Below are 21,730 nucleotides of genomic sequence, written 5' to 3'. Positions count from 1 at the left end.
GACATGTGGTCAAGAAATTCACCTACGTAAATTCATCTATAATTTATTGAACTTCAGCGTTTAAGGCATTTTATTCATAATATGATACGCACTATCAAGCGGTAAGAGTCTTGCTTTGGATGTAACAGAATTACTACTGCTCTTTCTTCTATTTGGTTTCCCTAGTTGTAGTGTTTGTTTTCCTCCAAATACACAAGCATATTTTAAAGCAAATTTCCATACCATGGTTACTACCACCACTTTAGATGGATGGTTATGAAGCTGCAATAGTTTTAGAAGTCCATTTTACTCATCACTCAGTTTAATTTCCGGATTTCATTCACATAGGACAAGGAAAACCAGAGTCAGTTTCACTTTCAGGTGCCGAATCCTGCTAAAGATGCAAATAGCGTAAGAGACTATTTAAGCAAATAAACACGACCTTTGCTTGGAATAAAGAAGATTCAAACAGCAGAAGTGCTTGTTATAAGTGTCCTATCAGCGAGGAAAGGTGCAAAATGTAATATATTAAAAACATTCAAAAGGGATCCTGGGTCACAAATGAAGGATGTAACTGGAATTCTCAGAACGAGGATGGAAAACTATGTTAGCACAACATTCCTTTGCACCACAATCTCTAGGGGATTACCGTTTCTGCGATAGGCGCATGACGTGTAAAGTTCCGCCTGTCTCTCGGAGAACATTGTTTCAAGAAGTCATTTCTTCAAAGTAAGATTCTTTCACGAGAGAAAGCAAGAAGTGGTTTGCCCGCACTGGGTGGGGTGGTTAATATGCCTGTGTGTAAACACACAGCCCCATGTGTGGAAGCCACTTCTGAAAACTACGTACAGCCTATCGAGCAGTCCCAGAAACTATCACTGAATAATAGGTTTTTTTGAGCTATCTGGGAGAGAGAGAGAAGAAAAAAGCCCACTGAATCTTACAAGTTGTACCTAGGAACAAAATTTCGGCTTTTCGCAGCAACACACAGGAATCTGAAAACAAATCGGTAGTTTTTTGACCACCCCACCTTCCCTACAGGAGTAGGACTTAATCCACCCCCCGGCTCCCTTGGAAAACCAGCGCCTTAAAAGTAGCTGCTAACACCATAGACTGGTGCATTGAGCCTAGTAGACGCACCAGACCCCCCCAACGCACCTACTAGCCCGTCAGCTGGAGCCGTGTGACCAGCTGACCGGACAGGGCGCTCCCTTATCCTCACGCTTTTGGAATCCCGCACTCCCGTCTCCCCCTCCCACGTTAGCCCGGTCGCTTCGGCTTTAACCATCTCCTTATATGGACACCAGAATGTCTGACGTCATCTAACTCTGGGAAACCAGAGCCTATGCAACCAAACTTGGTCGGGAAAAGCGGGCCGCAGCCGTTGGAATGTTGATGGACGCAACGCCGCAGCCATTGGGAGCCACAGGCAGGGCTCCGCTATTGGGCGGGAGCGGCAAGTGGGCGGGGAAGGGGAGGGGTAGGTTGCACCTGTTGAGAGCCCCTAGCGGGCTGCGGGAGAAGACGAGTCAGTGGGGCAGTCGCTGCTGAGTGAGGAGTGCGGGGAGTTCGAGTCCCGCGGCTGGCCGAGCCGAGAGTTCCTGTCGGGTCGCTGTAGTTTTTCCGCGGGGTTGGCTGGGGAGCGGCGCCGCCGCCGGAGGAGAGAGGCTCACCAGGAGTTTGTCCAGAGTTCGGGTCCCGGCTCCCTCGCCGCGCCGCCGCCATGCCCGTCTTCCACACCCGCACCATCGAGAGCATCCTGGAGCCCGTGGCGCAGCAGATCTCCCACCTGGTCATCATGCACGAGGAGGGGGAGGTGGACGGCAAGGCCATCCCGGACCTGACCGCCCCCGTGGCCGCAGTGCAGGCTGCCGTCAGCAACCTGGTCCGGGTGAGTGTGGGACGAGGACAGCCGGGCACCCGCCTGGGAAGGGCTTCCCGCGCCAGCCGCTCCCGGGCCCGGCTCCCCTGCCTCGAACTTCCCTCTCCGCTTAGTGCCAACCCCTGACCGTGTCTTTCCTCAGCTCGCTACTCCTCCTCAGCGCCCAGGGCAAAGGATACTCCGTGTGCCCTAGTCACCGCCAGCTCCTTTCTCCTCCTGCCCCCGCTCCAGCCTCCTCAGGGTGCGGTGAGAAGTGATAGCACCAGCCGCAGGGCCACTCGCTCTGATCCTGCTCTTCCCATCCCTCCTTGTCACAGGCACTCTACAGCTCTCCCCTAGGTATGGGGGACAGCTCCAGCCCCTCTCTGTCTTATTTTCTTTTGCCAGGGTTTATCAAATCTCCCCACCCAATAACACTTTGCATCTATATTTTATATTCACATATAAACTGTCCACTCACAGTAACTTGCTCCTTTCTGCGTGGCGGAAAGATACTGGCTTCCTAAGTGGTGAAGACATTTCAGTTCAGAAATAATTGGATACAACATCGACAAGCTTTTTTTCGGTTTTTATTTAAAAAATACATCAGATTCTTCATTTAGTTCTTGTTTGCCCCTTGAGTTGTTTTGTGAGTTCTGCTTATTGTTCAATAGCCCCATATGCAACAGTTGTTTCAGATCTTAATGGCTTAAAATCTATTCTTTTTTATTTTATGCACTCTGTTCAGAGGCAGTAATGCACCATAATTATTGGTATCTGCATCATGCTTTCCATATGGTGAGGGATACATTTGGAAACCTTGATGGATATCTTTGATCTGATAATGCATAATCAATCCCTTAGTTTTGTCAATAGAGTGTTTACCTCTATTTTGTACATTGCTTTCTCACTGAGTCCAAGTGCTGCTTTGATGTGATAAACTGTTTTCTTTTTTTTTTGTCAGTGTGTAAATCAGTAATGATATTAGTGTTCCTTTGTAATGAAGAGGGTTGCATAGTTAGCACATAATTGTTTGTTTCAGATAAAAAAGCTGGGATTGTGTTTTTCAGCAATGAGTTACTGCTTCCCAAAATGCTGACCTTACCTAGAGACAATGAAAAGTCAATTTTAATCGTTGATTTTTTTTTCAAGTGTTGCCTTCAGAGCATCACTTTAACAGTTTGCCATGTCTTAATTGCTAACTGACCTTGTGTCTGGGAAGTCCAAAAGACTGGAAAGTATTAAAATGTTTTCATTGGATTTCAAACACTGATACTAAATTATATCTAAAGAATAATGAATTACAGACAGGCAGCAAACATGCACATTTTGCTTTGTAAATCGTTAGATTGCTGTACCATTTCCTATCTCCACAACTCCCTAGAGGTTGCACTTATCTTTTCCTCACACATCTGTGGCTTTATAGAGAAGAAGAATTACTCCCATATCACATTACATTCTTAATTTTGGTCATTAATCTTTTAAGATGCTCATAAAAAGAAATTTCTGCCTTGTCAATATAAATTCTTTAAAAACTTGGACACAACTCTTTCCCCACCTTCTAAGCATTAATCTGCACCAAAAAATCCTGTTGTCCATTTTAGAAAAGATTTTTATACTACTTTCAATGTGGTATTGCTGCAGGACATAACATCTACCCTGGAATATTAACTCTCTACTTCTTTTTGTACATACAGATAAATATTGGATGACTGCTATACTAATGCTTCAGAAAATAAAACAAAATCTATTGTTTAGATTGAATGTCATGCCAAACAGGACTGACTTTCAAGCTCAGACCACGGGGCTGCTGGGAAATATAGGGGAAAAATATGGCAGGGAGGCCTCTGTAAAGGATATGTGGATTGTGTGATTACAGGCCATCGTAATGCCCTAGGCGTGCCATACAATACTTATTACTGTGGTATTAGTAGAGCCCTGCAAATCTGTGGATATCTGTGGACCACATTTGCAGATTGGATGAGGATACAAATTTTGTATCTGCCCGCAGCTCTAGGTATTAATACTCACTTTTAACTTTATTACATTGTAACAGTACATGTCAGGGAAAGAATCTTGGGCACAGAGTTTTAATAATAGTGATGTATTCTCTGGAATACCTGTGCTTTTTGATTAGCTCCCTCTGGGCAAAGGAATTTAGTATATAGGCTCTGAGGAGGTGAAGCCTAGGTGTCTGGGGTAGTTATACCTAAATTTTTCTTTCAAGGAGAATATTGTAGTGAAGTTTTGTGGTGTTTACTGTGTCAATCTAGTTTGATTTCACTTCATTATGTAATCATTTTATTATGGAAAGAACTTTAATGGAATAAAAGTAGATTCTGTTGGTAAAAAAGTCACAAAGTAAGATTCCCTTATTCTTGACTATTAACGCCACTAAGTTTGTCTTCCATTTTGGGCTGTGGCTATGAGAGGCATCTCAGCTTTATTTAACAAATAATTGTCCATTAGCTATATGGAGACCATGGGTCAGGGAAATATCCCACTTCCTCCCCTGATGAACCACCCCGCCCATGTACCTATTCACTACACCAATACTGACTTGGATTCTAAATACATTCTATGGGTGGCAAACCTGAGATCACTTATTCACTGATGCTTTAAAAACTCTCACACTGCAATCTGGGTCTATGCTGGTTGTGTACTATGTATGTATCTTGTGAACCTTGTAACCGATACTTGTAATCTCTCGTAACTCAAGCCTGACCCCAGATGTACAGTATCTTTCTTCTTGTGTAAACTTGATTTTAAACATGAGCTTTTATAACAAGTATTGCTTCTTCCCTGTGGCCATTTGGCTTTGGCTTGCTTCAAAAATACAGAGCAACTAGAGGTGGTGGTGAGTCAGAAATGTTCCTGAAAAAAGAAGGTGCCTTAGGTGTTCTAGAAAGTGTTCTACCAAGCCCTGTTGTGGAGAAGGAACTAGATGGTTTGAAAACTGTTTGATACGAGATGCTGTCAGAGGGTAAATGTTAAGCAAAGTTGTAAGATGGGTATGTTACGGAACAAAAACCAAAAAACCTCACATATGCCAGAGGATGCATGGAGACACAGAGGCTTGGAACCCTGGAGGGATGCTCCACCCAGACTGCTCTTTAGGAACATTGTGGTTTGAATTTGAAGACTCAGCAGCTGGAGAGAGGGAGCAGATTCATCGGTTGGCTCCTGTGGCTGGAGAAAGGAAGCTTTTGTGACCATATGCAATCCCTATTACAGTATAAACTAGGAAGGTTACTGAAAATTTATTGATCTGTTTGTGTTGTTTACTCAGGTTAAACAAAAGTTTAGTGTTTTGTCAAACTTAGAAGTTGGAGGCATAGCCAATTGGTAGGTATTGAAGAGATCTGCAGGACCCTTTACATAATTAAGAAAAACAGCAAAAAAGCAGCCCGATATTTACAGGCAAGGAGATGAAGATGGAGGGATAAAAAGGCTCAGTTGATAATGTGGTGACATTGAAATTGAATAATGTGTGTGCAAAAGAAGGGGCAGGTTGTGCCACTTGTCCACACTCTGGAACTTCCATTGCTAGTGTCAGAATTTTTACAAAAAATTCTAAGTTTAATCAACACTCATAAAGAAATCACCTTGAAGTTGACCTTTGACAGAACATCCAGTGGGTCACTAGCGGAAAGATTTATGCCATGTACTATCAGTGCTCAGATCCCATGCGGAGTGTTTGGAGAGAAAGGTGGGTGGCTGAAGCTTCTTGCACAAATGTAGTATTTTTATGGGGTAAAACTAAGACAATGATGGAGAAGCTTCAGTTTTAGCACACAATTGACACAAATTGAGGCAATACACACCTCTCTAAATTAAGCAGTCTCTCTGTAGATTGAAGAAGTCAGTGCCATAAGTAGTTTGTTAGAGGGTTTCCTTTGCTGCTAGTGGGCTGAAAACTAGAATCCCATGAAATCCTTTTTATTTTTGTATAATTTTTCATTCTATTTTTTAGGAATTTCTTGTATTTTCCATCTTCTTTACCCATCTAGGGTTGGGTCCTGCTCCAGTGGGGTATGCGTGGAAGGCCTCAGTGGGGATGGTGTTGGTGGGGGGTGGTGGTGCAGAGTGAGCCTGCCCCAAACTCTCACAGGAGCTGTCTCATGGCGTTGGGTCCAGCTCCCTGCTCCAGGCATTGCAACCTGGCTTTTGGGATGATAGCATTGCCCAAGTTTGGCCCAGCCGCCTCTCCGTCATGATTACTGGGCTGCTGGGCCCAAGTTTGGCCCAGCCGCCTCTCCGTCATGATTACTGGGCTGCTGGGCCAAACCTGAGCGGGACACAAGGAACAGGAACTGCTGCAGCAGGGTGAGTTTTTTGTTTCATGTTGCTTTAATCATTGGGTTTTGATCTATTTTGGGGCTCTCTTAATAACTGTAAAACAGAAAGCTTAAACTGAGCAGTAACTGGTGTGGTGAACAGGCAAGTATATTTGACAGCCCTATTGAATTAATTGCTTTGTAAAGTGAAGTTCAAAATTCTAACTCCGGTCAAACTTGACTGGACAAAGTTTAGCATAATGGTGATGAATAAAATAAGTTTCTAAAACTGAGTCACTAGTTAATCTACCATTTTAAGAGAAGTTATAGTACTGTGAACAATTACCTGTAATTAGGAAGTAGTTTATAAAATAAGCTTTGTGAACTATCTTCCTGGCAAGTCTTTGATCATAGACTGGTTTCTTCATAATTACATACACAGAATTATTGCTAAGCTGTGAATCTGGAAATGTATCTTTCAGAGCTAGTAAAACTAAGGTAAATATATCGTATGCTCAGACTGAATTTTATTTATAAGCGCATTCAACTACTAGTTTGTGCTGTGTTCTGGCTTTCTATTAGTATTTAAGCACAGTGGTTTTTAGAATTAAAATAATTGTTTTGCAGAATTGAGGGAATATCTTTTAGCCTTTCAGCAACAACCCCAAATGAGCATAGGAGATTATTATACATCAATAAATGTCTCATGAGAGGTTGTAGATATCTTGGCCTGCAGCTGTGGTAATTTGAACACTTTTCCCTTGTACATACTGCATAGCAAAAGAGTAATTATCTAAAATTGATTAAGCCATTTCTAGCCACAAATAATTATCAATCATAGATCAATGAAGATCAGTGGGGATTTCTTCAGTAAACATGGCCTTTAGCTCTGCGAAAGGGGTGTGTGTGTGTGTCTGTTCGTGCATACTCCAGAAAAGACTGTCTTAGGCTTTTAGAATTAAATGACTGCTTTCTTCTACAACTAATACCTGTCATCTGTGATATCGGGGGTGGGGGAGGGAGGGTGAAGGGAATGTCCTATGAATAGAACGTGTGTGAGAATGAAAGGTGCTGATACTGCTCATGAGATGTTTCCCACACTCTAAGATATACCCTTAATAGTTAAAATAAAAATAACATTATCTGGATAAAACTGATATTCTCTGGGTAAAGTGCTGCTTCTTCCCTGTCCCCCCACAAAAAGTCATCAGTTCTACACTCTTCCTGCTACCTCTGTTCTATCAATCCTTGCAGCCTCTTTCCCACTGTCTTTCAAATCATCATGCATTCCCTTTCCCAGTACTTCACTGAGGGCTTGGCTGCACTCGTACGTTGGAGTGCATTAAATCAACCCCAGGTGCCCTAACTCCTGAGGTGTCCACACTGGCAAGGCACATAGAGTGCCCGGACTCCACGGCTGGAGTGCCCCCGGTAATCCACCTCCATGAGAAGCAGTGAGCTCACTACTCCCTGGCTGGAGCGCCTCGGTGCTAGTGTAGATGCCCTGGTCTATTAATGTGCTCTGATCGGCCTCCAGGAAGTGTCCCATGATGCCTGTTCTAGCCATTCTGCTCATCACTTTGAAGTATACTGCTCTGCCCTGTGGTGAACAACCATCAGACCTGCTCTTTAAATTCTTTGGGAATTTTAAAAGTCCCCTTCCTGTTTGCTCAGCTAGGCCTGGAGTGCTGTCAACGCATCTTTCCAGGTGACCATGCCTCCACATGCCAGGCGATCCCCAGTATGGAACAATGGCTAGGTGCTGGACCTCATCAGTGTTTGGGGGGAGTAAGGTGTCCAGTCCCAGCTGCGCTCCAGCCGTAGGGAATTATGATACCTACCGGCAGATATCAAGGGTCATGAGAGAAAGGGACCATAACTTGGACGCACTGCAGTGCAGGGTTAAAGTGAAGGAGCTGCTCAACGCCTGCTAGAAAGCACGGGAGGCAAACCTGCTGGTTCTACAAAGAGCTGGACGAGATACTTGGGGGCGACCAGACCTTCACTCTGAAGAGTACCATGGACACTTCGGAGGCTGTGGCAGCCCAGAGTGCAACAAGGCACGAGGAGGAAAGCGGGAACAAGGGTGCTGAGGAGGAGGGGGGCCCAGAGCCAGAGGACGGTCCGGCATCCCTAGATGCATGCAGCCAGGAGCTGTTCTCAAGCCAGGTGGAAGGTAGCTGGTCGCAGCTGACAGTGTTTGTAGAAGAACAAACAGCAGATGAGGTGCTTGGTAAGCAGCTTTTATTTTGAGTCGGGTTGTTGGATGCAGGCTGTTGGGGCAAAGAGGGTTGCAGAAAGAAGGGTTAGGGCTGTGTGCATGCCTAGATGTGGAATAGAGCATTGATGTGCTCTCTTACATCATGGTAATCGGCTTCAGTGATCTCATCAAAGGTCTCATGCAGAAGCTCGGCAATCCACTTGTGCAAGTTCCTTGGCAGAGATACTGTGCTTCTTGTCCCAGTAAGCCTAACATATCTGTGCCATTGTGCTATGGGGGCGGGGGGACCATTGCTGCACACAGGCAAGACGCATAGGGCCAGGTCGAAAGCCGCATTGTTGCAGAAGACCCTCCCTTGCTTCCCAGGTCACCCTCAGCAGCGAGATATCTTTCAGGACAAACACATCCTGTGGAAAATGTGGGGACAGTGTTCAGTATAGGGGGCCCCCTGCAACCGTTGGCTCTCCCTAGGGCACAGGACCCCAGAGGACAGTAAGGCTCTGGAACGATCAGTCCCCCCACCCCTGTGGTTACTCACCATTTTCGGGCTCTTATGTCTACTCAGCTTGGGACAGGCAGTTTGTGCTAGTGTGTGTACTGTGCTTGTCTAGAAGTTCGGCCGAATCATTGCTCTGTCTAGTGTTAACAATGCTGCTTCTGTTTAAATGTTGCATTTTGACTTTACAGATGCAACCTTGAGATCTCAACTGTCCTTGTTATTAGTGGCTGAAAGGCTGCAAAGATCAAGAAGCAGCCACGAAGAATCAAGGAGAACCTTCTGCATGAAGTCATGCAGCAGTCCCTTACTGAAAATAAAAAAGTCCAGGAGTGATGGGAGACCGAAAGGAGGGTCCCCCAGGAGAATGTGCATCATCTGCAACAAACCATGGAGTGGCTTCTAAGCATTATGGCGTGCCGATCGGGCTCACTGCAAGCACACATGGCACTGCATACGGAGCAGATCCATGTCCCTCCTCCTTCCCCGCCGCAGCCCTTGTCTCAAAACTCTTGTTCCCCCAGATCACTGCCAACCCACTTTTCCCAACATCTGGTTTCTTATTGCCACCAGCTGCCTCCAAAACCTTTAGCTTCACTGCCCAGCCCTGCAAACTATGACTCTTACCCCCTGCAGTTGGCCCCCATCACCATGCATTTTAGCCAGCCTGAAGTACAGAACTCGTTGCACGGCACTCCAGACAGGAAGGCAGAATATGATAACAGGACATACAGAAATCTGTGATTATTCTGTTCCCCACCCCGCCCCCTTCACTCCTCCCACACAGCACAGATGTGTCATGCCATGTGTGTTTCTCCAGCAGTTGTTTCTTTTCAATAAATGAATTTTTTGGAAACATTCTTTATTGCATTAAGTAAAAGATAGCATAGCCCAGGACAGCAACAGGCACTGCTAGTGAGTGTATCATACATAGCAAACACAAATGTCTGCTAGTATTGGAACCACTGCACTTCACTCCCGTGCAGGGCACCAAACATTACTGGTGGCTTTCAGCATCGAATTGCTCCCTCAAGGCATCCCTAATCCTTATGGACCCGCGCTGTTCCCCTCTAATAGCCCTGGTCTCTGGCTGTTCAAATTCAGCTTCCAGGCATTCAACCTCAGCGGCCCATGCCTGAGTGAAGCTTTCACCCTTCCCTTCTCAAATGTTATGGAGGGTACAGCGCCTGGCTATAACCATAGGGATGTTGTCGTTGGCCATGTCCAGCTTCTCATACAGACAGCACCAGCAGCCCTTTAAATGGTCAAAAGCACGCTCAACAGTCATTCTGCACTGACTCAGCCTGTTGTTGAACCGCTCCTTGCTGCTGTCAAGGCTCCCTGTGTATGGTTTCATGAGTCATTTTATTAAATGGTAGATGGGGCCTCCAAGGATCACAATGGGCATTTCGACTTCCCCTAGGGTGATCTTCTGGTCTGGAAATAAAGTCCCAGCTTGCAGCTTCCTGAACAGACCTCTGTTCTGACAGATGAATGTGTCATGCACCTTTCCGGACCAGCCTGCGTTAATGTCTGTGAAATGCCCACTGCGATCCACACGTTCCTGGAGAACTATCGAGAAATACCCTTTCTGATTTATGTACATGTAGGCTAGGTGGTCTGGTGCCAGAATTGGAATATATGTGCCATCTATCGCCCCTCTGCAGTTAGGGAAACCCATTTGTGCAAAGCCATGCACAATGTCACGCACATTGCCCAGAGTCACAGTTCTTCTGAGCAGGATTTGATTAAGGGCTCTGCACATTTGCATCAACATTATTCCAACTGTAGACTTGCCCCTTCCTAACTGGTTAGCAACCGATCGGTAGCTGTCTGGAGTAGCCAGCTTCCAAATTGCGATTGCTACCCGCTTCTCCATGGGAAGGGCAGCTCTCAATCTCGTGTCTTTGCGCAGCAGAGTGGGGGCGAGCTCAGCACGCAGTCCCATAAAAGTGGCATGCCTCATCTGAAAGTTCTGCAGCCACTGCTTGTCATCCCAGACTTGCATGATGATGTGATACTACCATTCAGTGCTTGTTTCCCAAGCACAAAAGCAGTGTTCCACGGTGGTGAGCATGTCGTGTCATATCCATTATGCGTGTCAACATCGTCTTCGGACTCCTTAAGCTACAAAGTGACAGGGAGTAACTCAACTGCAATTTGTGATGTGCTGGCAAGGCCCATCAGCATATTCCTCGGCAGTTCAGGATCCATTCCTGCAGACTGAAAGGGAAGACAGAGCGTGCCATTCAAAAAAAGATTGAAAGGTGGAACCAAATGTGGACAGAAGCACAGGTCTTGCTGGATGCCCCACCTCCTCCTTCCCACAAGCCTCAGTGCCAGAATGGGAAGAAGTGCTCTGTGGGATAGTTGCCCATAATGCAGCACTCTGAATGCCAGTGCAAGTGCCGCAAATGTGGCCACGCCACTGCGCTTGCAGCTGACAGTGTGAACACAGGGCAGCACTTTCCCTGCTGTTATCTCCGAGGGCTGGTTTAACACTCGGTGCTCTACATATGCAAGTGTACCCATGGCCCAAGGCTCCTCTACCTTGCAGCTGTTACTTGGAGCTGCAGTGGTAGCAGGTGGGTTGTCTTGCAGCCTTTGCTGATAGTGGTGGCAGATAGTGGTCTCTGGGTGTGCTGTGATTATTTTGTGGGGGAAGAGGAGGAAGCAGGCCCTCCTTAATGTGTGCTGGGTTGTTGGGCATTGGGGGTTCCCTTTGGTTCTTGGGGTTATCCCTGACTGGCAGAGAGGTCTCCTTCAGTTTATCTGTATGTTTGTGTGGGGAGTGTCTCATTAAGCTCATAGACAGTTTATTGGTGGATGCACAAGGTTCCCTCCCAATCACAACTCTTCGGACTCTATGCTGGGGCTTAGCAGGCAGAAATAAGCAGCGATAAGGACTACAGCTACTGCGGCTGTGAGACTCCCACTCAGTAGCTTGTCCCTATCTCCTGTTTTCTTCACGTGCTTATGGAGAAGTTGGCAGTGGAGGTTGTGAGAACTATATGGTATGTATGCCTAGAGGCATTGGGGGGGACACAAGCAGGGATCTGCAACCATTGTTACAGTAAATAGCAATAGTGGGCACACAACGCTCAGGTCTGAACACTGTTAATAAACCGAAATGACATGAGTGTTTGGAGGGGGGATTGCAAAACAATTTATTTTCCATTTGTCCCCCCAGTCTCTCCCAGTTTATTTGATTTGTGTGATTATAACTCCAGTATGAACAGGGCAGTCTTAAAGGTTTTTGCAGGGACTTAATGAGATGATTCTTTGGGATAGCAATGATTTTCCAATGGTTATCTTTGCAAGGGAAAGGCCTTGAGAATTTTTAAAAAATGGAGGTTCTCCTTTGTGGGACTTAACAAAGGATGTTTTGGGGTAACAAAGGACATGTGCATGCCCCTTCCAGTTCATCGGTGCTTAATATTCTTGACTTTTTTTTAACCTGTAGGTGTACAAATCTTACCTGCTTTAAAAAGTAGGGCCTTGATAAATCTCTGGTACTGGAACCAATTCTTATGCCAGCCCATCTGGATTCTGTTGTATTCCTAAAGCTACTGCCAAATGAAAAATAACTGTTTCCTGGAGGAGTCCTGCCTAGCTAATAAGAAGATAAAAAAAATTCACTGTAGGTTTGTATAGCTTACACTTGTGAAATAAAATATACGATGTAGTAATTGTATTTAAGGAGAGAACTTTTACAGGTACAACTGTCTGAGTTTTTTCTATTCAGAAAGGGGTTGAAAACATCTTTTTTTTCTTCAGTGTACCTGCAACCGCTTGATAATTTAGTGATCTTTAGATATTCTCTGTAACCAGCAGTCATCTGTTTTGATCAAGTAAGTTGATATTTTTAGATGAATAGTAAAAAAGAAAGAAACCAGCTTTGTGATACTACCGGCACACATCAATAGCTAGTTCCTTGTTTTCATCATTTGGGAGCGATCTGTAAAGGAGATGAATCAATCCTTCATTTGAATGGAAGATAATCTTTTGTTCTGTTGATACGTTCTATGACTTTCCTTTCAGAAAGGATGGCAGAGAATATTAAGAAATCTTCCATTTCTTATTTATGACTGTAACTGTCTTTAAGTTAGCTAAACAATTAGTGATTATCTCCTCAACTTGTTCTAGGCAGAAAAATTGGGAACTTTGATTGGTTACCTGAATGTGATTGACTGGATATAGCATATTGTCAGCATTCTGAAGTGCTACATACCACCCATGTTACAGAAAATCTATAACTTGAAGGTAGTCTGAGTAGTCATCTGAAAAGCTGTCTTTTAAAACATTTTATTTCTTACCTGTAACTTTACTGTATTGTGGTGAGACCATTTTCTATCTGACAACTTTTGTGGCCAATAGCTTGCTGCATATCTGAGGCTGTGTGTGGAAGCAGATACCTATTTATAACTGAACCACTGTAGTAGGAGTTGAGTTGTTAGAGCCAGGTTATGTCTGAGGTGGTTGGTAGGTTGAGACAGGTCGAGGATCTGTGTGTGGATTGATGTGGTTTGGTGATAACTTATTGAGTGTCGACGTGAGATATGTAGCGCTTTGTAGAAAGCGTGTGGGGGTTTTTAAATTCTGAAGTGCCATCACGCTCTTGCTACATTATTTTTTTAAAAGAAGTTATTAAGTTGACTATGCTGGGCCGGACAGAAAACTGTTCGGAATGTCTTGGAAACTGCAGAATACCAGTGTACTACATCAAGTCGCCAAGACGTAGCAGTTTGTTTTACAGCTATTTTTCCCCTTATGGCTGGAATTTGGAGTGTGTAGCTGCTCCTTTAGAAGATTGTGTAATCTGGGTGAACAAATGGTATTTTTTAACACATGCTGACCAACTCGTATTAAGATTTTTAAACACTACGTAGCACCTAATTACTAGAGACTTGCATTTAAAAAATATTCGTTGGTTCTGGTGAACTCTCGTACATGTTTCTAGTTCTCTTGTGTTCCAAATGGACATTTTAATATCAGACCTAATGAACACTACATTTCCCCTGTTAGTCCCTTCATCAAGGACAGGGAACAGTTCATAGCCCTCATTTGCTTCTGAATGAGAGTTTGTAGGCATCCACTTCAATTCATCTGATGTTGCCTAGACCACTGGTGGGGGTGCATGGCGCAGGCTCTGGGAGGGAGTTTGGATGCAGGAGGGGGCCCAGGGCTGGGGCAGAATGTTGGGGTCCAGGAGGGGTCCAGGGTGCTGGCTCTGGGTGGGGGTCAGGTCTGGGGGTTGGGGTGCGGCCTCCCGATGGGCAGGACTTACCTGGGGCAGCTCCCGGTCAGTGGCACAGTGAGGCTAAGGCAGACTCTCTGTCTGCCGTGGCCCCATGCGGCTCACAGAAGAGGCCAATGCGCCCCTGTGGAGGTGGCAGGGGGCATGTGGCTCCGTGCTCTGTCCCTCTCTGCAGGCACTATCCCTACAGTTCCCATTGGCCACAGTTCCCTGTTCCCGGCCAATGGGAGCTGCAGGGACAGTGCTTGCAGGCAGGAGCAGCACAGCGAGCCCCCTGGCCGCCCACTCCCCGCCCACAGGACCACTTCCAGGAATGGCGTGGGGCTGGGGCAGGCAGGGAGCCTGTCTTTGCGGCAGTCCCGCTGTGCCACCAGAGATCACGATCAACCAATTGGTGACTACTGGCCTAGACTGTAGCTAGAGGTATCTTGTTTAAAGTTTTCTGATTTTTATATAGTCACATGATTTGCTTGCTTGTCATCTCCTTTCTCGTTACAAACTTTTTTTATATGTTGTTTCTAAATGCTTGCTTCCAGTTGCATTGAAATCCATTATAAATCTTCTCTTTAAGATGCACCTCATTACATGCAAAGTCACTGTCCCTAAGAATGTTTTTAGTCAGGTAACACTGCATATCTTATGGCTCTCACTATATTAAGAACATTCATAGTTGAAATGACAGCTGGAACAGAGAACTAGAAATAGACTGAGCCTTATCTCAAACACTGAACAGAAAGCCTCACTTCTCATTATCCCAAACTTAATTCATATTTCTCTACGACTATATTATTCTTCCTCAGACCATTTGTCCTTTTGAGGTGGATATTTGTAAGTCTTTTTCATTTTATAGTGAATTTCCTTTTCCATAAACTTGACATTTCATTCTTCTTGGGTTATAGCCTCTGCAGTTATGTTGTTGGAGTCATACCACAGATGCTACTTCTAAATGTGAACATATGCAGAGAGGTAGTTTGGGTCATTTCTCCTCTGACTTAGGGATAGTCATTTTTACGTGTGGAACAGCTTCAGTTTCAACTGTCCTAGTAGTTTCAGATATATAGATTTCTTTCACAAAGCCCCAGTTGCTAGACAGCTTCAAGCGTTAGATTATAATGCAGCACAGTGGATGCAGAGCCAGTTACTTGGGTTTTTTGTTACCAAGCTTCAAATATTCAAAAGCATATGGGAGGCTTATGCATCAAAATGACTCAGCATACTAAAAGGTTTTGAAGGGAGGGGAAGTTAACTGGAAAAAATGGAGTAAACTGGCTTTTAAAGCATTAAGACTTTGATTTGGTGAAGAATTTATGTAGAGTGCTTTAAGGCCTGCTGACGGCAGTGAGACTATTCATATGCTTAAATTGTTGCTGAATTGAGGCCTTAATACACAATAGTCTTTGGTTTGTGTTACAATGGAAGCATGAGGACTGTAAAAATTTAATGCTGGGTTGCCAGTGTTAATCTTCTCCTGCCGTCCCCCACCCCAAAATAAGGATGGAGAAAGCCAAATAAATATATTATTACACTGAGGAATTGGAAACTTTTTTTCCCCTTAAAGCTACGGGCCCTGCCCTACCCTACCTAATTAAAATGTTTCTGCCGACATATGAATGAAGTTTAAATGAAGGCCTCACTCACAGTTTTTCTCATGCTCATTCAGACACTGGTAAGCAGTCCACTTTGATATAGAGTTCACTGTGCTTCAAGGGGTTTTAATTGCTGCAGAAAGATAATTTCTTCTGGCATTTATTGTTAATTGTAGAAGCACAAACCTTATTAGGGAGCAATTTAATATCTTGTTTGGGCAATAAAATAGCTTCTCTGCATGAAGAGAACATTATGGTGAATTTATTTGGTGTCTTAACTGCATTTATAATTTCTTACCTCTTCAATATTCTGTAATATCAATCAGCCCAGGAGTGGGTCTGCCCTTATGAATATATTATCTCAGCATCTCTAGTCAAGTTCCAAAATAATGTATTGCTGATGCAGATGTATGGAGTCACAATATAAACAAGCATGTCTTAAAAGTTAGGGCCTGCAATTACAGATGATGTCCTGGAGAATTGGAGTCTCATAAGAGTCCTCTTGGACTCTGACCAGCACTCTTAACAACTCAGAAATTGGCTTTGAAAGTCTCCTTAGGTTTAAAGCTTGGAAACAGCTGCATTAGCTCAACCTTTCTCATGAGCTCAAGTCATAGTTGCTCTCCAAACCCATGAAAAGGCTTTAAACATCTTTCTTGTCTTGGATAGGAATGTCACAGAGGTTGAGCCATTCCTCTAACCATACTCTCCAATTGAACTTAAAGAAATCTACAGGGTTACCATCAGCAGAGTAGGCTCCCATCCTGAGATGAGAATCCATGCTGCTCTTGAAAAAGTTATAGCAAGTTGTTCTAACCTGCCGAACGGTAAAGCTTTGTGCTACCGTGTGCTCACAAGGTGCTCCTAATACACTCTCCTTTTTTATGTACAGTAGTAGTCAGTGGCATATTACCCTTGGACATGGCTATCAAAACAGATACCTGCAATACCTTCACTTGCCTCTGACAGTTTTTTTGAGTAAAACAGTGTAAATGGAATTAGTGACATCAGCTAACATTAACGCCTCCAAATGGGAGGCCTTGTACCTAGCATGAACTTATGCAAGAAATTGGTATCACTTTTGTGAAGTCAGACTGACCTTTGTGTGAACTTTGGTTTTTAATTTTGCCTTTTTGTGCATCTCTTGTACAGTTACTCATATGGACTGCTGACCCTTTGTTCAGTGTATAGTGCAGTCATAAATGTGTGGCTAAGGAAGTGAAGGGTAGAAATGGGAGAAGCCCCTAAAGGACTGTCTATACAGATTTTTTAAGCCCTCGAGTTTGTTAGACTTGGGCTATCAAGGCTTGTGCTCATGCTCCAAATATAGCTGTGCTTTGAAGTTGCAATTTGGACTGAAGCTCTGGCTCTGAAGTCCATCCCTCTAGGCTTCAGAGCCCAAGCTCCAGCCAAAGCTGTAACTTCAATGCTTAGCCTGCACAGCTATATTTGGAGTGCAAGTGCCAACCCTGCTAGCCCATGTCTGTCAACTCGGGCTGGGAGGCTTGGTCCCATGCGCTGCAAAATACTGTGTAAACCAGAGGTACTCAAACTGGAGTGTGTGGAATGTGTTCTAGGAGGCTGAGGAGTGTGAGAAGCTTTAAGGGAAACAAACTGTGCACATTTTACCCACAGCAGTGAATAGGGGTCTACTTAAATCATAGAGAAATCATACATATTTCACAGGTTGGTCAGAGCATAAAGAGCAAATTCTGTGGATGTGTTCATTCAGTTGTATATTCCATGCCACCCCTACTTCTGAACTGCTGCTGATGGAGCCTCTGCCTTCTAAGCTGGTCGTCCGACCAGCAGCTGTTGCTCTCCGGCCACACAGCTTGGAAGGTAGCGCAGAAGTAAGGGTGACAATACTGCCCCCCCCCAATAGGTATCTCACTTAAAATACACATTACTATATACTTAAATTACTCTGTTTGAATCAATGCCTTATTGTTTTTAACATTTAGTGGGAATTGCATGTTGATTTATTTTTTTATCGGTATATGTACTTTGGGGGGTGGGGTTGACGAGGGGCATAAACTACTACAGACACAAAGAGGGGGGGCGCAATCAAATCAGTTTGAGAACTACTGGCATAAAGTATTGTAAGTGTCCTAGCTGTTGAGCTTGGCAACTGCTTTTGGGGAAGCTTTTAGAGAGGATGATCAGCTCTGTTGCTACCACTGAAGGAACTGAATGTTTTGTGAACAGTTCACAAATTTTTGATTTAGATGGACTAGATGGGCCAAAAGTGTTAACGTAAACCAGTGACTGTCCAATATAAACAGTTTTAAACAAGGTTCAGGGTTTGGCATGCAGAGACCTCAGCCTGCTTAGTACCATGGCAAGTACAACATTGAAAATCAGTGTTAACTTTTTATTAAAGATACAAAAAAGAAGGAAAAACAGTTAAAGCACTTGTAATGTAAAGTATTAAGTAAGGCTTTCATTTCAACAACATCCCTTGTTCCCTTTCCCTTCAGCTGGCAAGAGTTTTTAGAAGGAAACTCCTCCCCCTCGCCCTTGTTTGACAGTCTTTTAGATAAAAGATGGTGATAACTCCTCTTTCGGTGGGAAAAGGGAAGTTAGTAAGATGAGCTGGCGCTGTCATTGCTGCTGTTGTTGAAGTCCAATCCCATTTCTTCTAAGACAAAACCAGACACACACACACAAAAGGGAAGAGAAGAAAATAGCAAAGATGGAAAATACAGCTTCTATCTGCTGTTGACTTTCCCTTGCAACCTCAGTGCTGGAGAAACACAGGCACAGCACATGTTCCTATCAGCCTCGTCAAGATCTGGTAACTTGTACCAGCATTGGGCTGTTGAGAGCATTGCTTTTAGTTGCTTGTTTCTGGTCACAGGCTTGCAGTAGCGTTACAAAATAGTGTTTTAGCCTTCTAAGCTGGACTCTTATTAGACAGAAGGGAAAAAAAAGAGGAATAGGTAAGAGAAGAAATAAGGTGGTGAAGGAAAAGGACATATGGGAGTGGGAGGGAAGAGAGACCAAGTCTCACATTACAGATGGTATTTGGGACTTAGCTTGACCCAGTGGAAGTGACTGTGTCATCTGGGTTCCTCTCTCTGGCCTGGTCTGGTCAAGACATCTCTCAGGATTAGGATGAAGAAGGTCCAGGGTCCCAGGAGATGGTGGCAGTCATGATGGTGATGTAGCCAGTTTTTCAAAGTCTTCCCTTAAGGACCCCAAAAGGGGGATTGATGGGCAGAATAGCCTAATTTCCAACACATCAGTTTTGGTTCACTGATTTCTGATTCCACACTTCTCTTGTTTACTAGACATGATTTTGACACAGGTCTTGAATTATTTCAGTAGGCCTTTTTGTGTGGACTAATTCAGTTTCTCTGTCTCCCTTTCAGATCATTTCCCATCAATATTTATTGTTATGGGTTGACGTTTTATTAACTTTTACAGTTAAATTCACAACTGGGTTAAGTTTATAGCCTGAGTTGTCTGTTGTGTGCAAAACTCACACTCTTGTGATATCACATAACTTTTATGGCAGGGGTAAGCATTCTGATTCATGTACTGGTCTTCAAATTAAGAGATGGTTCAGTCTTAAAAGGTCTTTCTAATATATATAAGTGGTTCGATGTGGGCTTCAATTTCCTTCAGAGACAGAAACTGTACTGAGTGCATGCTATATTCCCTGTCATTGCGTACACAGGGGTGAATGGATCAGCATTCATGTCAGACTCCCTATCAGTACCCAGCCAGGCTGGGGAAGCCAATGATCCAACCAGTGGACCAAATTTGGTGATGAATCCAGGTCACGTGCCACCTGAGGCACATTGCACATATGCTGAGAAGATTGCATACACATCCTTACATTATACTGGTCTACAATTTTTGAGAAGTTGTCTGCTTCAGAGATAAAATGTGATATTTATTATGTATTTTGATGTGCTGAATTCAAATATGACAATTAAAACAACTGATTGGCTACTGTTTCTAAGATATTTAAGGTTTTACATTTTATGTCTATGTATATTGTATAGATAGTTTTAATCATAAATTGTAAACCTAGGTCTTTTCATGTGTTTATGGTTGCTTTACATGATAATATTTCACCTGTCCTGTTTATGTAAGACTTTAAAAATCAGCAAAGGGGTTCTATAAATAAAATTTATTATGAAACAAAAGGCAAAAAACTATTATGTACATAGTTTAGTCCTATTCAGTGTCTACTCGGCGCTTCTTGGCTTGTCTCTTGTATTCATTAAATGGAGCATCTCTTGTCACTGTCCAGCAATAGTCTGCAAGCATTGATGGGCTCCATTTGCCCCTGATAACCTGCCAGGAGATTCCACTGCTGTAGTCTGGAGCCCAACAGCTCTGCCTTACTCTTGGGGAGGTCCAAATCCCTGACAAGGTCATTCAGTTCACCTTGTGTTATGAGGTGTGGTTCAGAGGAGGAGGATGGGAGAAAATGTGGGTCCTGTGACACTGATGGTTCAGGACCAGAAGTTTCATCCTCTTCCTCTTCCTCGTCTGACTCAAGTGAGAAGGATTCTGGTGCATCAGGAACCGGCAATCCTTCTCTGTGGGGTACCGGGCGTATAGCTGATGGAATGTTTGGATAATGCACAGTCCAATTTTTCTTCTTTGACCCACCTTTCCCAACTGGAGGCATCATGCAGAAGGAACAATTGCTGGTATGATCTGTTGGCTCTCTCCAAATCATTGGCACTGCAAAAGGCATAGATTTCCTTTTCCTGTTCAACCACTGGCGAAGATTTGTTGCACAAGTGTTGCAGCATATGTGTGGGGCCCACCTCTTGTCCTGATCTCCAATTTTGCAGCCAAAAGAAAGGTGATAGGCTTTCTTAATCATAGTGGTTATACTGCGCTTTTGTGATGCAAAAGTCACTTCACCACAAACATAGCAGAAGTTATCTGCACTGTTCACACAAGTACGAGGCATCTCTGCTCACATTGGCTAAACAGAAATGTGTCCCTTTGCAAAATCAAACACTGACAAATAAGAGAGCACGACACTGTATGATTTCTAGAGCTGATATAGGGCAATTTGTTCAGCAGAGTGATGTAAGCTTCATTATGATTGCATCATCCATGACTTCTAGGAATAACATGATGCAATTCATATCATGTATGACGCAATACCAGCTTCAGATTGCATCATTCATTGTTTTGCCTCAAAAGCAAGTACTGTCCAAACCCAGTCATAGATTTATTCATAGATCCAGTCAAAGATGTATTTTAGTCATTTCTGGTTTAAATTGAGATCCCTTCCCTTTATAACTCACTTATCCTCCGCCCTTCCCAAGTCAAGGTTCGTATATACTGACCCAATAGCATATCTTGAAAACTAGAGCCAATCAACAATTTTAAGCATCATTTTCGTTCTCAGTGACCCAGAATTAGTAAAGTTGGACTACATTTATTTCAGAAGCATTTTGGCTGTAGAGCAGTGTTATTGCTAAAATATGTTATATTGTTTTTAATGCAAACTTTATTTGAAATCAGACTCTGAACACTGGTTTCTTTTTCTATTATCTCAGTTTCATTTTTCTATGAACTATTTGTAGTGAACATGCTTCTAGCAAACTACAAAAATTTAAGAAACACTGAATTGCACATAAACCTTTAAGGATCACTTCTATTGCAGCATGTTTGCTTTATGATAGCATTCCAATTGTAGTAGCTTTCCCCCTTCGTTTTAATGTCTGTTGGAGCTTTGACACTGGGCTCAAAATAATTGAGATGTCTATGCACAGAATAGCTAATAGGCTCTGAGCTGGATGAACAAAAAATGTTTTAAAGCTAGTAGAATGTCTTCTAAATATCTCAGGGGTTGTGAACTTGTTTTTACACTGGAAGAACGATCCAATATTTCTCATTCCATACCCACATGTACTGCTTTTTGAGGGGGAGGGGAACATTGGTTATACTGAATTAGTTAAAAGTAATATAACACAATCTCTAAGAAAGTTTGAGTTGAGCAAATGTGGTCGGTGGTTAATCTTAGTGTTCTGATGTAAACGTGCTGTAACAGATGAGTAAGAGAGGATTCAGAC

General features: G+C 43.6%; 1 protein-coding gene across 4 annotated transcripts in view; it reads left to right on the top strand.

Annotated features, from left to right (window-relative positions):
* Window positions 1-1,457: 1,457 nt before the first annotated feature.
* Window positions 1,458-21,730, top strand: part of VCL (vinculin) — a 115,740-nt gene continuing 95,467 nt past the window's right edge. For 2 of the 4 annotated variants that reach the window (XM_030571341.1, XM_030571340.1), the window contains exon 1: window positions 1,458-1,870. In XM_030571341.1, coding sequence (XP_030427201.1) covers window positions 1,703-1,870 — 168 coding nt within the window. In that variant the 5' untranslated portion in view covers window positions 1,458-1,702. The remainder of the gene's footprint in view (window positions 1,871-21,730) is intronic. The other 2 variants (XM_030571343.1, XM_030571342.1) reach the window with 1 other exon arrangement.

This window comes from Gopherus evgoodei, chromosome 7, assembly GCF_007399415.2.
Source record: "Gopherus evgoodei ecotype Sinaloan lineage chromosome 7, rGopEvg1_v1.p, whole genome shotgun sequence".
NCBI classification, from domain to species: domain Eukaryota; kingdom Metazoa; phylum Chordata; order Testudines; family Testudinidae; genus Gopherus; species Gopherus evgoodei.
Note: the sequence above shows the minus strand (reverse complement) of the source record. Positions and strands in the feature narration are given on the sequence as shown.